Consider the following 13372-nt stretch of genomic DNA (forward strand, 5'->3'; position numbering starts at 1 on the left):
CAGCTCCCATACACATGAACACGTGCCAGGGAATTCCCGTCTCATGTATCTTTAAGATTTCAAGCTCAACATATAAGAAAAGATATTATTTGTGACCAAGTATTGGAGATTAAGTACATCAAGGGCTCAAGAACAGCGACAATTGATAGAAGGCAAACAAAAAAACATCAAAAAACGGTCGCAACCAGCTTAGTTCCCGACACCTTCCCTTGACGAAGCAAATCGAGACCTGTAGTTAGGTTCTCTAGCCCGCCATCAATATTTTTCAAGGGAGGCGTCTTCAATTTCAGTGCGATCTCAGGCAACGCCGCGTAGAATCGGCGCAAAGCGTCATTGTCAGATGGCACTTTGTGAAACTTTGGTCCCACTGGTGGTAGCCACTGGAACTCGGCATTGAAAACCGAGTAAGCCAACATGAAATCGACTCTCACGCCATCCAGATCCTTTTTGCCGGAATCCAACAATGTCACAACCCATCCTCGGTTCCTGCGAACCACATTGGCGCAGAACTCCGTCGAAGTGCCCTCTGAAAAACAATCCAAGGCTCTGTCGATGTTGGGATAGGCTCGAATGATGTCTTCGGCGGCGGTTGGAGACCGATAATCAAACACGTCGTCCGCACCGTACTCCTTGACCAGGTCATGAGACTTTGGAGATGCGGTTGTCACAACTTTCAGTCCCGCGAGCTTTGCAAGTTGAATGGAGTAAAGCCCAGCCGCTGTGGAGCCCGAGTAGATGAAGATCGGGGTGTCTTCTTGTCCTTGACTCTTGCCTGAGTCTAGCCAAGGAACGCCCAAACGAGCATTTAGGGCTAGCATCGCGGTGACAGCGGAGACTCCAAATGTAGCCGCTTCTTCATCGCTTACAGATGAGGGTACTTTCCAGGCAAGATCACCAGGGATCTTGAGATACTCTACCAAAAGAACCGCGGTCGGCGTAGAGTCCTCCATGTATAATGCCTGCCACCCTATCTCCAACCTCCCAGTGTCCAGGCGCTTTGGCACCTACTCTGGCGACTGTTCCCGAATAATCGCAGCCAATGATAGCTCCTCGAGGAGAAACAATATCGATATGTTTGAAGTCGGTTGGATTGAGTGCGACGGATCGTACGCGAACGAGAATTTCGTTGGCCAAAATCTCGGGAACGGGAATTGTTTGTATCTTGACGCCATCTCCAGACGGATGGCCGCACGAATAATTTGAAAGACGGCTCACGATAGAGCGGTCCGCGACTAAGGCCTTCATTGAAGTTGGGACTTGATCAGCCATGACCTTTGGCAAAAGAACTTGATCACTAAATGGAGAGGTGAAGGCGAGAAACTCGAGCAAATAGATGGAATATGATGTATACTGTCAGAAAATTTTCTAGTCTATTGCATGTGAATATTTCTGTTGCGATATAAATACTTCGGGCTTGTACGGAGCACTGAATTGCCCCGATAATCACGTTGATCCCGACCTCGGCACGGCGAAGACTCGGGATGGATGTGCTGATTGTGATAAGATTATTCTCCCCATGCCGACGGGTCGTCAATTCTTCCGACTGACAAAGGCCCGCGTTGGAGCCTTGAATATCTGGCAGCAACACTGCTTCTTTGGTCAAGATTTCATCCAATCAAGGACATGGGACTTGACCAATGACAGATCACCAATGACAGATCAGACGAGACCCACTTCCATCTTAAGGCCGCGCCTCGTCGTGAGTTTCTTGGCACATTGAATGCGAACGGTTCCCCCCCCCCATTTAAGGTTTGACATTACGTCGTTCAACTAGAGGACCCTGTATCGATGCGGCAGCAATGTACGGAACTCTAGACCAGAATGACCCCATAGTGCCCAATCGTACCTTGGTTTGACCTGTTGAGGCGCGAGGTACCATTCGTCGTCGAAGACATGCCGTGGTTACATTAATGATGGGGATGGTTGAAATACAGGCGACAGGGCGATAATTGAGATACGTGATGCGCTTTCCTCCCCATCTTTCTCTCCCTCGAGTCCCCATTGCGATGGATGCAGGAAAAGCCCCTCCGCCTCGTCATTCTTTAGCAGGATGAAGCGCAATATCCTGTCACTTCTCCTATGGGTATGCATGCGACTCACTGTTGCGACAGGGATTGATGGCGTTTCAGGCTCGAATAGCTTGCCACCATGTGTTGTGAGTCTTGAGTGTCTGTTTCCAGGCTTGCGATTGAATATTGACATTGAGGTATGCAGGTCGAATGTGTATCACAGAGTCTCCTACTAGGCGATTGCGAACCGTCGGATACCAAGTGCCGATGCACGAACAAAAATGTCAACACCCATATCTCCCTTTGCTTATTAGACACATGTGATACCGCAGAAACAATCGGTCGGTACTCCCAAATCATAGCAAGATGCCACACAGTGCCAGACACTGATAATTCATAGTGGCGGCGCAGTCTTGGGCCAAACAATGCGACCTGCCTCATAACAATCACAAAGATAATATAAGAGCGGCGATCGCAGCGAGTGGGATTGGTATTCTCATCGTGATTCTTCGCATAATATCAAGGGCGTATACATTGCGCAAATTTTGGTGGGATGACTGGAGCCATATCATTGCTGGGGTACGTCACGATGTCGTCGGAAAACGTTCAGACGCGATGCATTTACTTACACTCTAGCATAGGTGCTGATGATACCATTGCTTGTTTTCGGCAATCTTTGTATGTTCATGAATCTCTCAAACTTTGTCGTTGTACTAACTCGATGGTAAGCTGTGAATGAGGGGATGGGCTACCATCTATACGATATCAACTTCTCTTCCATATCTCAAGCCACTCACCTAGCTCTCTGGTGTCAGTATCGCGTTCATTACCTCGACTCTGTCAATCAAAGTCTAACACCTTCTTAGACTATCTCTCGCAGATTTTCTGGCTAGTCGTCATTTATTTCATCAAAATGTCGATACTTTTCCTCTACCTTCGAATATTCCCTGAGATTCCACTCTTTCGACGTTGTGTCATGGGTACGATGGTTTTCACGACAGTGGCTGTCCTTATACTTGTCCCGATGGCCATATGGCAATGCGTGCCGATCCATGCAATATGGGATTTGAAAAGGGAAGATGCGAGGTGTCTCAGTATCTCAGGCGTGGCCTATGCCAGTGCAGGGGTGAACATTGCCACTGAACTTGCAGTTTTAATTCTGCCTCTACCATTGCTCCGAAGACTTCGCGCCACAGTAGCCCAAAAGGTTGCATTGTATGCTCTTTTTGGTTGTGGTATTCTGTAAGATGTACTCTTGACAGATATCAAATGCAGAGGACTAACAATTTTTTAGTGTCATAGCCATCGCATCCGCTCGTGTACCAACCCTAAGAAATGTCGAAGCGATTCGTGATCCGACTTACTCGAATTCTGGTGTTTTCTACTGGACCTGTGCGGAAACCGTTGTCGCACATTTGTGCGCAGCCGCGCCGGCTATCCGACCGTTATATGTGAAATTACGCGATATTATCCGACGAAAGAGACAAAAGACATCCGACTCGTCCGAATCTAATGTTCTCAGCGGGGGCTCCCTTTCGAACCCCCGCAATCGGTCGATTCATGGTTTGAGTTCTCAACAAGTGGCATCTCGTATTCCAGAGAGACTTGATGATAGACATAATCTTGAGTTGGCCTTGCACGACCCTTCTTTATCGTTGGAAAAGTCGGATAGCAGGCGATTTGATGTGGCTGTATGATTAGAAAAGAAATTTTTAATTAGCTGCCACAAGTTCATCATTAACCCAAACTTGATTTCCCCTCCTCAGTACTTCAGAGCACTCACAGTAGCTCGTAAATGAGGTTTGATCACGTCCACGGCCCCGGAGGCAACGGGTAGCCATTCAAGCTTTAGTGTGGCCACCAATTCGCGGGGAAGTGCGCAAGGCTTATTCCAGGCTTATTCCAGGCTTGTAATCAGTTTCCCCTGGTGATTGACATATCTACATTTGATTCCAAGTTTGAGCAGGAATTCGATCCAGGGGAGAGGGAAGAGGGAAGAGGGGATTGTTTTTCGTTTGGAATTAATCTACGAAAGGAGCTCGCAAAGACGACGATGTCGATCATCGCAATGTATATTGTTTTCTATCAGCTCCATGCCGAACTTTAATCAAGTCCTTACCAGTCAAGAGGTAAGAGGATGATGGAAATTAACTTCCTGAGATCTACCTTGCCGAGGTCTATTCGAGTCGGAGCAACAGTCCACCCGCACGGTAATCATCCGAAGTCGCAAGAAATGACAGCTTAGATGTGGGGATGAATCTGTACCAAACACTATGATCGATAGTCAACTTGGATTAAGACAATGAGGACTTCAGATGATCATTTAATTATGAGTCACAGTCTTTGTTGTCGCATTTCCTACCTGTGCATTGATTTAAAAACTGTCTATCCTAGACACTTCATTACGGACGATGCCCAACGGCTCATATGGGCTATTCGGTCAGAGTCCGCAGAATTTCACTGAAGTGACAGTGACCTTTTTCTCGGTCGCAAAATTTCAAGGTGGCAAAATTTGGGACAGTCTGTGTATCCGAAGCATAAAATGATACGCTAGACTAACCCTTGTGTGTAGCATCTTTCGTTACAATAGTCTCAACTTACGCTTCAGCATAAGTTCGACAGTGGGATTGTTCTGGGAATCGCTTCTAAAGGTATAATATACGGTAGATTTCGAATCGTAAAGGAACGAAACGAGCTATCCATACTACTGAAACTTCGTATAGGCGTCATCTTTATCGAAGTAGAGAAGTCTGATAGAATGAGGCAAGGCTCACCTAAAGCTCAAGGAAGGCAGTACAGACAGATCAAATCCAGTACCTTTTAGTGCCTAGATCATGGTGGGCTGCGGAGGGTAAGAAGCCAAGCTTTTCTCTCCTCCCAGGCCAGCTGTCCTGAAGCATAGACTGATAACAATAGTATATTCCATTTCAACCAACTTTTTCAAGCGAACTCGCTACGAAAAGTTTTGCATTCTATCTCTTTAGTTGTAAAACACTAGCCATTATAACCTCTAGGTGTGACACTGTGCAATGGTACGTTCACCGTACGGGCTGAGACTAGGACTACCCTTGCCTCTAATTCCCTGTGGTCAAAGCTTCAACTCTGTGTTGTACATGAGATTGTTACACAGTCCACTCTCTAAGAGGCGGTAAGGTCTGAACATATTCATCATCTGTTATACTCTATATTATCGTCCCACCAAGTAAATGACCAATCCTAAAAAAGGGACTCACTGGCTCTGACGAAGGTATCACCCATATTCCACTGAATGTAACAGTGACAGTGGTTTAATGCACGATTTGTCTGAGAGAAATCCGAAGAGTGGTAGGCATGCGAGAATTTCGATGGGACCTCTAATTGGGTAATCTGAATCTGTTCGATTCGTCAACTTCAAGTTCCGTCTATATCTTGGCAGGGGCTTTCTTTCAGCAGGAATAACACCAGATGGGGGTAAGACAGGGTTGATAGTAACCCAATACCACCGTTCCTTCTTGAAGATGTTGTATGCTTACCTATATGGAGCTGATCCCCCTCACAGTCAAAGTGGCGTATCAGCTCTCCCTATGGTCATACAAGAAACCTGCGTTTAATTTCTTGCTACCGGCCTGTTGCATCAACATGCTGAGACAATCGCCTCGCTCCGTATGTTCTCGGAAACATAAATACCCAGGATGTGCTCCAGTAAAGCTTGATCGAGATCCATTGTCGCAGTTTCTTCTCTACCTTTGCATCGAGAGCAAAACAGGTCCTTTTTTGGTGTCATCCGAATTCTCTGACCATAATGGCTTCCTTGAGCACTCAAATCCTTCTTTGCACTTTGGGGCTTACATCCCTAGGGTTCTCGGCTGCTGTTGAGACTGTGAGCCGTGATGTTTTACAAGAGACTCCTTATTGTATGTTTCGTCCATCAGCTTATGGAGAGAATTGATGACTGGGAGCAACAATCATTTAACTAGAATTCAGGCAACTCGCATTATATGGTCCAATTTGGGGATACCTGCTGGGACATCATTGCACGGTATGGCTCTAACTTCACAATCAACCAGTTCCTATGCTGGAACCCGGATATAAACACCTCGTGCTCGAATCTTATTCCAGAACGTCCTGTCTGTGTCGGCGTGAGATGGCCTGGGCCGCAATGCTACGACTAAATGTTTGGTTTACGTCCCCTTTCTGAGAGACACCGCTTTTGGCAAGTCTCTCGAATATTGGAAATCTTTCTTTTGGCTGTATTTGCCGATATGAGTGCAATATTGGAGATGTAATAAGTCGACTGAGCCTTTAATAACACAGCAACCTCCTCAACCTATGTCTGATCTTATGTGTGCCTTTCTCCCCAACACTTCTCCAGAAATTCTTTGAATTTGACGGGTCGCGCTTCGGGGAATCGATCACTCATACGGCTCTCTTTGGGTAAATCAAACACTCCAGTCACTATGAGCAGACTGACCAATGCTGTAACTTCCCTCAGCTCCTCCGGTGATCCCATGGTGCTAGGCATGGGTGGGACGGTCACACTTCCCGCCTTGATCTGGTCGACATTGTCGTAGGTTGTCTGAAACTTTTTACCTAGTCCATAGCATGTTAGTTAAATGATCTTTTGAATATGTTCGTCTTAATCACACCCCTGATTTCCTCTGCCATAGTCAAAATCTCGTTGGACGTCACTTCATCCCCCACAAACACACTGAACTCAGGCCATTCCTCCAGTTCAAGCATCTTCACCATATAGTTCGCCAGGTCGTACGTGTATGTCATACAAATGACATCATTGCCATCACCGGGAATGACCGCTACACCGCCAGAGATATCGATGCCGAAGGCGTACGGGTAAAGATTTGTCTTCGCATGAGGCATGCCCCAATAATCCATGAAGAACCCCGGAATGACGCGGGTATACTTCAGCGAGCTAGATTTCAAACGATCCGCCGCATCAAGCCAGAACTGAATACTCGGATCCACTGACAATAGCCTTTGTTCACCGATGAGAGATTTAGTGAGTGCGAGCGATAGAGATAGCAAGCGAACTTACTCGGGTGTTTGAATGAACGAGAACTCGCTCGGGACAAAACGCTTTGTCGAGCTAGATCTTTCAGCTGCTTCAATCAGATTTAGCTGGGATTGGCTGGTTTCAGCAGAGACAATCCCAATCGCAGATATGATAGTGTGCACATTGTGGAGCTCCAGCTCCGTGGTCATGGAAGGGACGTCGCTGTAGTCGATCTGGATGTGTTGGATATTCTCTCGAAGGCTGGCTTCCTTTATCGCCCATAATGAAGTTAGGATTCTCCTAGTAGATTGCCCTCTTCAGGAGAAACTTACATTACGTGTCAGGACAATAAGGCTAATGTTTGGCTCCTGGCCCAACCTTTCCACCAGTGTCTTTCCCACGCCACCTGTACCGCCAGCGACTGCGATGATAGTCATCATAGATCATATAACACTCGGCCAAAATCTTCTCATTCTGTTAGTTTTTTCCAATGAATTGAGTCGCTGTTGTGTTGCAGAAATGAGGTCAGAATCTATCTTCGGCTTTCACCCGCGTTGCCCCACTAAACACCAGTTCGCTTATTTATCGTAAGCAAGAAGGATGAAGCCACGCATCTACGTAAGCATATCCATTCATCAGAAAAAGCACCGTCCCTGCTTTGACTATAATTATTTCATTCTGCGTATATCTATGCCCCTAGTCCAATTTAGAATAGACAAACTATAAACGCCGATAACAGCTCGGGCTTTCGGGCTTCACTAATCGGCGTCTCCAGATCGTCGGCTATGACTAAGGCATGGCGGCACAAACGTGTATAAAGCCACTTCCCGCACGCCTCCCACCATCTTGCCATCACCAACCCAAACAATCAAGAAAGATTGGATCGATTCATCTTGTCTACCATCCACAAGACCCTTTTACACGGAACAACTATCAACTTGCCCAGCATGTGTATGAAGGCTCACTGCGCCACCTGCAGTAAGTTCGAGAAATCATGGAGTGGGGTGTAAACGAGCAACAACTAATGATCTTGCAGACAAGGCCACCTGGTGGGGATGCGGCAACCACATCCCATCCGTTATGGACTCGATCCCAGAGAGCGAGCGCTGCGCCTGCACTCCTCAGGTGGAGAGGGACGGAAAGAAGTACCCTCCTAAGGCTGCGAAGGCTAATTGACTGCAAGGTTGTGTGATTCTCTAAGTGGTTGCATGGAATGGCGCTATGCAATTTGAAGGTGGCGCCAGTATTAGGAAGCAAAGGGGATGTTTATGATGAATTGAAACTGTTTTTGGGAGATTATGTGAAACTTTTCAATTGGTATCCTGGATCAATGATACCAGGGTCATTGGGCCAGACATTAGCGAAAATATTCCTCGTATACGTTATAATTTGAGTGACATAATGCATCGATATAATCTATTTAAACATATGTGAGAAGAATCTCAACGGTTGAGCATCGCGGATAGGCAGGATTAATATCTCCATTTCCAGTTCAAATGAGAATTAAACATGCTCCACCTTGACAATTTCAGGGTGCTTTTCATTGCCGATTTCCTCTGACTGAAGATAGCCATGGGTTTTGATTTCGGCAGCCATTAGTCGTGCCTGCTTCACAGGGTCACCGCCCCGAGAGAAAATCAGGTCAATGTCCTCCAGACGCAAATTGCCAGTCTCGGGGTAGAAGAAATAGACGACTGGAATGAAGATAAAGTTGGTGATCATGAAGATCAAGTAAGCTTTCCACTGGATGCGGTTGATAATCACAGGAGTGATCATGACCACGGTGAAGTTCCAGAGCCAGTTAGAGCTAACGCCAATAGCTGTTCCCTTGCTGCGAGCATCTAGAGGAAGGATCTCCGGTACATACACCCACGGTACCGAGTTGATGGACATGCCATGAATGAGCATATAGAGGAAGAAGAAAGATACGGATGCGGAGGCGTAAGATGTCCCGTTCGGCTTGTCGACTTGTGATAAGAGAGCTGCGACCATGAGCATGCAAACCCCCAGGCCGAACGAGCCGATCATCATCGTTCGACGACGACCCATGCGGTCTAACATGAATGCGGGCAGAAGAGATCCCAACATAAACATAATCTGAATGCATCCACCCAAGATCTGCGGGAGTTGACCAGTCATCCCCACATTGTTTTTCAACACGGCTAGAGTTTCTAAGATTAGTTCACAGTCTCTTTGATGCTTGGATGGCACACTTACTGGGCACATAGTATACCACTAGGTTAATTCCTCCGACTTGGTTCATCAGTTGCATTCCCCAAGCAAGAAGAACACGTTGACCCGTCTTGACTTCGTCATTGCGGGAGATCTTCCAGAATGACTTCTTGTTGGCAGTATTCTCCAGCTCAATAGCGGATAGAATTGCACGGCGCTCATTGACGATGTACTCCTCGTTTTCATCTTTGTCATATACCGCGCAAAGCACTTCTATGGCTTCTTTCTCTTGACCGTGATTAATGAGCCAGCGAGGAGATTCCGGAAGACCGAAGACGAGAATGATGACAAAGATAGCAAAGATAATTTGCATAGCAATAGGAAGTCGCCACGCGATCGGCCCTCCGACGAAGGACATGCCAAAGTCAAACCAATATGCCACGACGATGCCAACGGCAGTGAAAAGAACCTCAGAAGAGATAAGACGACTCGTGTCTTTCCATCACACATTTCTGCTTGATACCTGTGACGTGTGTTATCAGTATGAATAGCTGATCAACGCCGCAATAAACATCATGTCACTCTTACATAGGTACAGTAGAGGTCTTCAAGCCTGTACCCGCACCAGTGACCAATCTTCCAATGATCAGATGAGGCACGGTGAAGGCCGACGTTTGCAAGACTGCGCCAACAATTACCACTCCCATGGCTAGCCAAATCGTCTTTCGGCGTCCGAGATACTCGCCGATAAAGAAATTGACTTAACATTCATGTCAGACCAAACATATGGGGTAAGTGAGTCTAGGAGTACTTACTCAAGCATCCTAGGAGACATCCAAGGTTGTAGCAGCTGACAATGATACCTTCTTCCGAATCATTGGGATAATTAAATTGCGTCCTCCAGTCGTCGTTTGTCACAATGCCACTGAAGACGCCCTGGTCATATCCAAACAAGATGAACGCCACTAGACAACACGCAGTAACGGCTGCTTGAAGGGATTTGCCCCTTCCATACCAAGTACGCATGATGAAGGCTTGCAAAGATGATCCGGTGAAAATGTTCAAAGTAGCTGTGGAACTCGATCAAGCCACATCTCAGGGTCCATACACTCTTATATGCGTGATGGAACTAGATTCAATCTCACTCGTGCCGCCATTGCGACTGCCATGGATCCGAGTTGTATCGCTGCCGACGGCGATGACGCCCGTAATCCAATCGTAGTCACATCGTCAGGGTCCACGGCGGGTCCTGCCATGAGTTCTGGGGAATCCGGAGAGCGCCATTTACGCGGAGGTTAGGCGAGCACTCGCAATGTGGATTATGGAGGAGAGGGATGACTCCACAGAAGAAACGCGAGTACCAAAGAGGCAAGCCAGGCACTCTGACCGACACGTTGTCGGGAGTTCCCCGAGCGATGATCACTTTTGCGAGCGGTTAGGCCTGCTCTTTTGGAATGGCAAATGTCGGATTATTGTTGATCCGGAGGCGAGCTTGCCTATTATAGAAGTACTGATCCCTATTGGGTAGTTGCAACCACTTCGTCTTTATTAGGTGCAACATTGTCGTCCTATTTTCAATCCTATGATACAGTCAATGACCATAGTTGCCCTCCTTCTTATTTCAAGAAGCGGTACAACTCCTACTTCGTGGCTGAAGTCTAAAGTATCACAAGGCATGCAGCACTGTAAGGAGAATCAATTCCAAAACTTTCGTGAGAAATCAAAATATATCAACCACAACACGAATCGCTCACTCTTATGGAAATAACCATAATTGAAGAGTACTTTGCTAATTAAAGTGAATTGAACTGGCGACCATTTTCTCTTCCGGGAGGACTGGTCCACCCACTGTGAAGTGCCTAGGCCCTCTACTTATTACGTGCTCGTCCAGCCCGTATATATAGACTTTTAATAGCTGCTAGTCGCATCTTGCTTGGGGCTATATGTCACCCTATTTAATCTAAACGGGCGATCATAATCGCTAAGGCTTTATGGAAGAATAAAGTATGATCGGATCCGTTTTATCTGACTGCTACACCAGTTCGTAGGTAGACTCACGGTCAGGAAGACCGCGTTTGCAATCCACAGGGAGAAAGTAAGTACTTTTGAGAATCTAAGACTATAAGGGTTGAAACCGAGTAACCGTTGCTGTATTTGTTCTAAAGCAATGCCCGAATACACGAATATCCGCAATTCCAACACGTCTAAAAAATCATCATAGCTCACCGGAAATAATTATTAGTTCCCCGCAAACTTCGCAACATTAAGCTAGGTAACTGAGCTAGGTGACTAATTGACCTTTGGGGTGGGTGAACTGTCTCGGGTTGACCTCCTTGGCCGTCCATGGTTGGTCATTCCACTGTGAGTAGACAGTGACTTCGCCAGCAACAAGTCGCTGAATATTGCGCCTCACGCTGTACACCATGTTCCAGGATTCCTCTTCGTGAATAAGGTTCTCATCATAGCTGGCGATGTCTGAATCCCTGGAGGATGGCCCAGCTCGTCGGTAAGTACCAATAATTTGAGGGAATAGTGCATAGCAATCAATCTGTTGGCGACCAGACCTGCCTCCGCATAAGTCACTCAAAGCGTTATCCACTGGTACCTCTATATGATCAAGCTCAAGTTCAGCGAGAATTTTTCTTGCCCCCCTGTTCGAAACGGCATAGCCATATAGACAGCAGCCTGCTTCTGCTTTAAAGGAAAACCTTGTCGAGTCTTCTGGAAAGTGGACCTTCCAGCTATCAGGGACTCCGCCAAGCATTCCTCGATGTTCGACATTAGGACATGTAGGATCATCACGTACAGCGTAGAACTGGGTTTCGTTAGGAAATGGAGCCGACCCACATCCTCCAATCCAAAGAAGATCCCAGTCTACTCCATAGGGGTGCTGTGTCGAGGCATGACCATTGCCCTGTAAAGCGTGTAGCCCACGAGCAAACTCGCGTAACTGTGATCTGATGTTCACATCCCAGTCGGCATCATCTTCGAAAATCAGTGCAGAGGAATAACCTCTCTGGACAACTCTAAAAACTTCTTAGAGAGTGTTGATCTAGGTCACGCAATTGAACTGAACAACATACTCGAACATAGCATTCATATGAGCTCGCCAGCATGCGATAATAGTGGGCACCGTAGATGAGATATCATATCCCTATACCAGGGTTATGCGGGAACTTGCCTTCAATAATAGAGATACTCACGTTTGGCATAGCTTTCTGCCGCAGCTCAGATGGTCTCACCCCGTCCAGCCAGTCAACCTCAAAGCCAGTTTCTATCGCCGCTAAAGTAAGAAAATCGCGCTTGTCGGGACGCTCTTTCATTCCTATAGCAAAGACATGCTCAAACTAATTAAAGGCTAGTATCGCAAATCATGAAGCTGGTCATCGGAAACTAACCCCAAGAGTTTCATTCTCGATATGAGCAAGAGCCTTGTCTCTCAGTTCATTTGAAAAATGAGATACGCTCTTCGGCCATCTTGCTGGGTCGCTATAACGGAAGGATGTAACGAGGAGAGACCACGCAAGTAATACTGCAACAAGAATCAGCAGAATCTTCCAGGCTTTGACAACCAACATGGCCTGAGATTGATGGCCTTAGGGCATAATTTGAAGTTGTGGGATAGGGAACGATTAAAAAAGTATATTGGTAAGCCTCGGAGTCGATTGGATTAAATGATAATCTGTCGCAATGAGAAGGCTTTCGGAGGCTATTAGCAGGCGTATTTAACTCTAAATTGAACTCTACTGACCGCATTCGCTGTCCCAGGGCGGTTCGTGTGGAATGGACGTGAACAGCGATGACTAATCTGCATTCCCCAAGTGTCAGTCTCAAAACGGGCTGGGGTTAACTTTGACCGCTTTCAACCACGCAAACATAATGATCAAATGGCCAACCATAGGAGATTTCTCAGAGGGCAGAAAGCTGATCGGGTACAGTCTCGAAGCGTTGCTGGCAATAGATCTCTGATCACTGTGAACGCAAATATTCTTGACCTTTCCCAACATTCTATCTAAGGTTTTGCTTTCTCGACCCTGTGATGTATAGTTTAATGGCTTGCATAGATTGACATTAGTTTATTCTCAGTTGGCTAGAGAGGTGGCCGGTATAAGGCGGTTTTGTAATAGGAGATATATCAAAATACTATATATCGAAGGCTATGAGGTAAGACTAATAAAGCCGCTGCTGCATTTAAAGAATT

The 13372-nt window shown here is 46.6% G+C and overlaps 7 protein-coding genes across 7 annotated transcripts; 3 read left to right on the forward strand and 4 right to left on the reverse strand.

Moving 5' to 3' along the window:
* Positions 1 to 167: 167 nt before the first annotated feature.
* Positions 168 to 1245, reverse strand: N7458_000860 (zinc-binding alcohol dehydrogenase family protein; the record flags this gene model as incomplete). Its single annotated transcript, XM_056904254.1, has 2 exons — positions 168 to 959; positions 1009 to 1245. 2 exons carry the CDS (start codon positions 1243 to 1245, stop codon positions 168 to 170), a joined length of 1029 nt encoding a protein of 342 aa, XP_056772021.1.
* A 903-nt stretch (positions 1246 to 2148) lies between these two features.
* On the forward strand, positions 2149 to 3706 carry N7458_000861 (uncharacterized protein; the record flags this gene model as incomplete). Its single annotated transcript, XM_056904255.1, has 6 exons — positions 2149 to 2155; positions 2410 to 2588; positions 2651 to 2687; positions 2739 to 2819; positions 2876 to 3251; positions 3304 to 3706. 6 exons carry the CDS (start codon positions 2149 to 2151, stop codon positions 3704 to 3706), a joined length of 1083 nt encoding a protein of 360 aa, XP_056772022.1.
* Positions 3707 to 5790: 2084 nt separating this feature from the next.
* On the forward strand, positions 5791 to 6160 carry N7458_000862 (LysM peptidoglycan-binding domain-containing protein; the record flags this gene model as incomplete). Its single annotated transcript, XM_056904256.1, has 2 exons — positions 5791 to 5902; positions 5973 to 6160. 2 exons carry the CDS (start codon positions 5791 to 5793, stop codon positions 6158 to 6160), a joined length of 300 nt encoding a protein of 99 aa, XP_056772023.1.
* Positions 6161 to 6327: 167 nt separating this feature from the next.
* On the reverse strand, positions 6328 to 7439 carry N7458_000863 (uncharacterized protein; the record flags this gene model as incomplete). Its single annotated transcript, XM_056904257.1, has 4 exons — positions 6328 to 6578; positions 6635 to 6981; positions 7042 to 7268; positions 7332 to 7439. 4 exons carry the CDS (start codon positions 7437 to 7439, stop codon positions 6328 to 6330), a joined length of 933 nt encoding a protein of 310 aa, XP_056772024.1.
* A 507-nt stretch (positions 7440 to 7946) lies between these two features.
* N7458_000864 (uncharacterized protein) lies at positions 7947 to 8175 on the forward strand (the record flags this gene model as incomplete). Its single annotated transcript, XM_056904258.1, has 2 exons — positions 7947 to 7977; positions 8036 to 8175. The coding sequence occupies 2 exons, from the start codon at positions 7947 to 7949 to the stop codon at positions 8173 to 8175; spliced, it is 171 nt and encodes a 56-aa protein (XP_056772025.1).
* Positions 8176 to 8502: 327 nt separating this feature from the next.
* On the reverse strand, positions 8503 to 10197 carry N7458_000865 (general substrate transporter; the record flags this gene model as incomplete). Its single annotated transcript, XM_056904259.1, has 4 exons — positions 8503 to 9161; positions 9217 to 9659; positions 9760 to 9931; positions 9987 to 10197. The coding sequence occupies 4 exons, from the start codon at positions 10195 to 10197 to the stop codon at positions 8503 to 8505; spliced, it is 1485 nt and encodes a 494-aa protein (XP_056772026.1).
* A 1255-nt stretch (positions 10198 to 11452) lies between these two features.
* On the reverse strand, positions 11453 to 12749 carry N7458_000866 (uncharacterized protein; the record flags this gene model as incomplete). Its single annotated transcript, XM_056904260.1, has 4 exons — positions 11453 to 12197; positions 12255 to 12325; positions 12375 to 12518; positions 12570 to 12749. 4 exons carry the CDS (start codon positions 12747 to 12749, stop codon positions 11453 to 11455), a joined length of 1140 nt encoding a protein of 379 aa, XP_056772027.1.
* Positions 12750 to 13372: the final 623 nt, after the last annotated feature.

This window comes from Penicillium daleae (genome assembly GCF_028827525.1).
Source record: "Penicillium daleae strain IBT 16125 chromosome Unknown utg000001l_segment0_segment0, whole genome shotgun sequence".
Classification (NCBI taxonomy): Eukaryota; Fungi; Ascomycota; class Eurotiomycetes; order Eurotiales; family Aspergillaceae; genus Penicillium; species Penicillium daleae.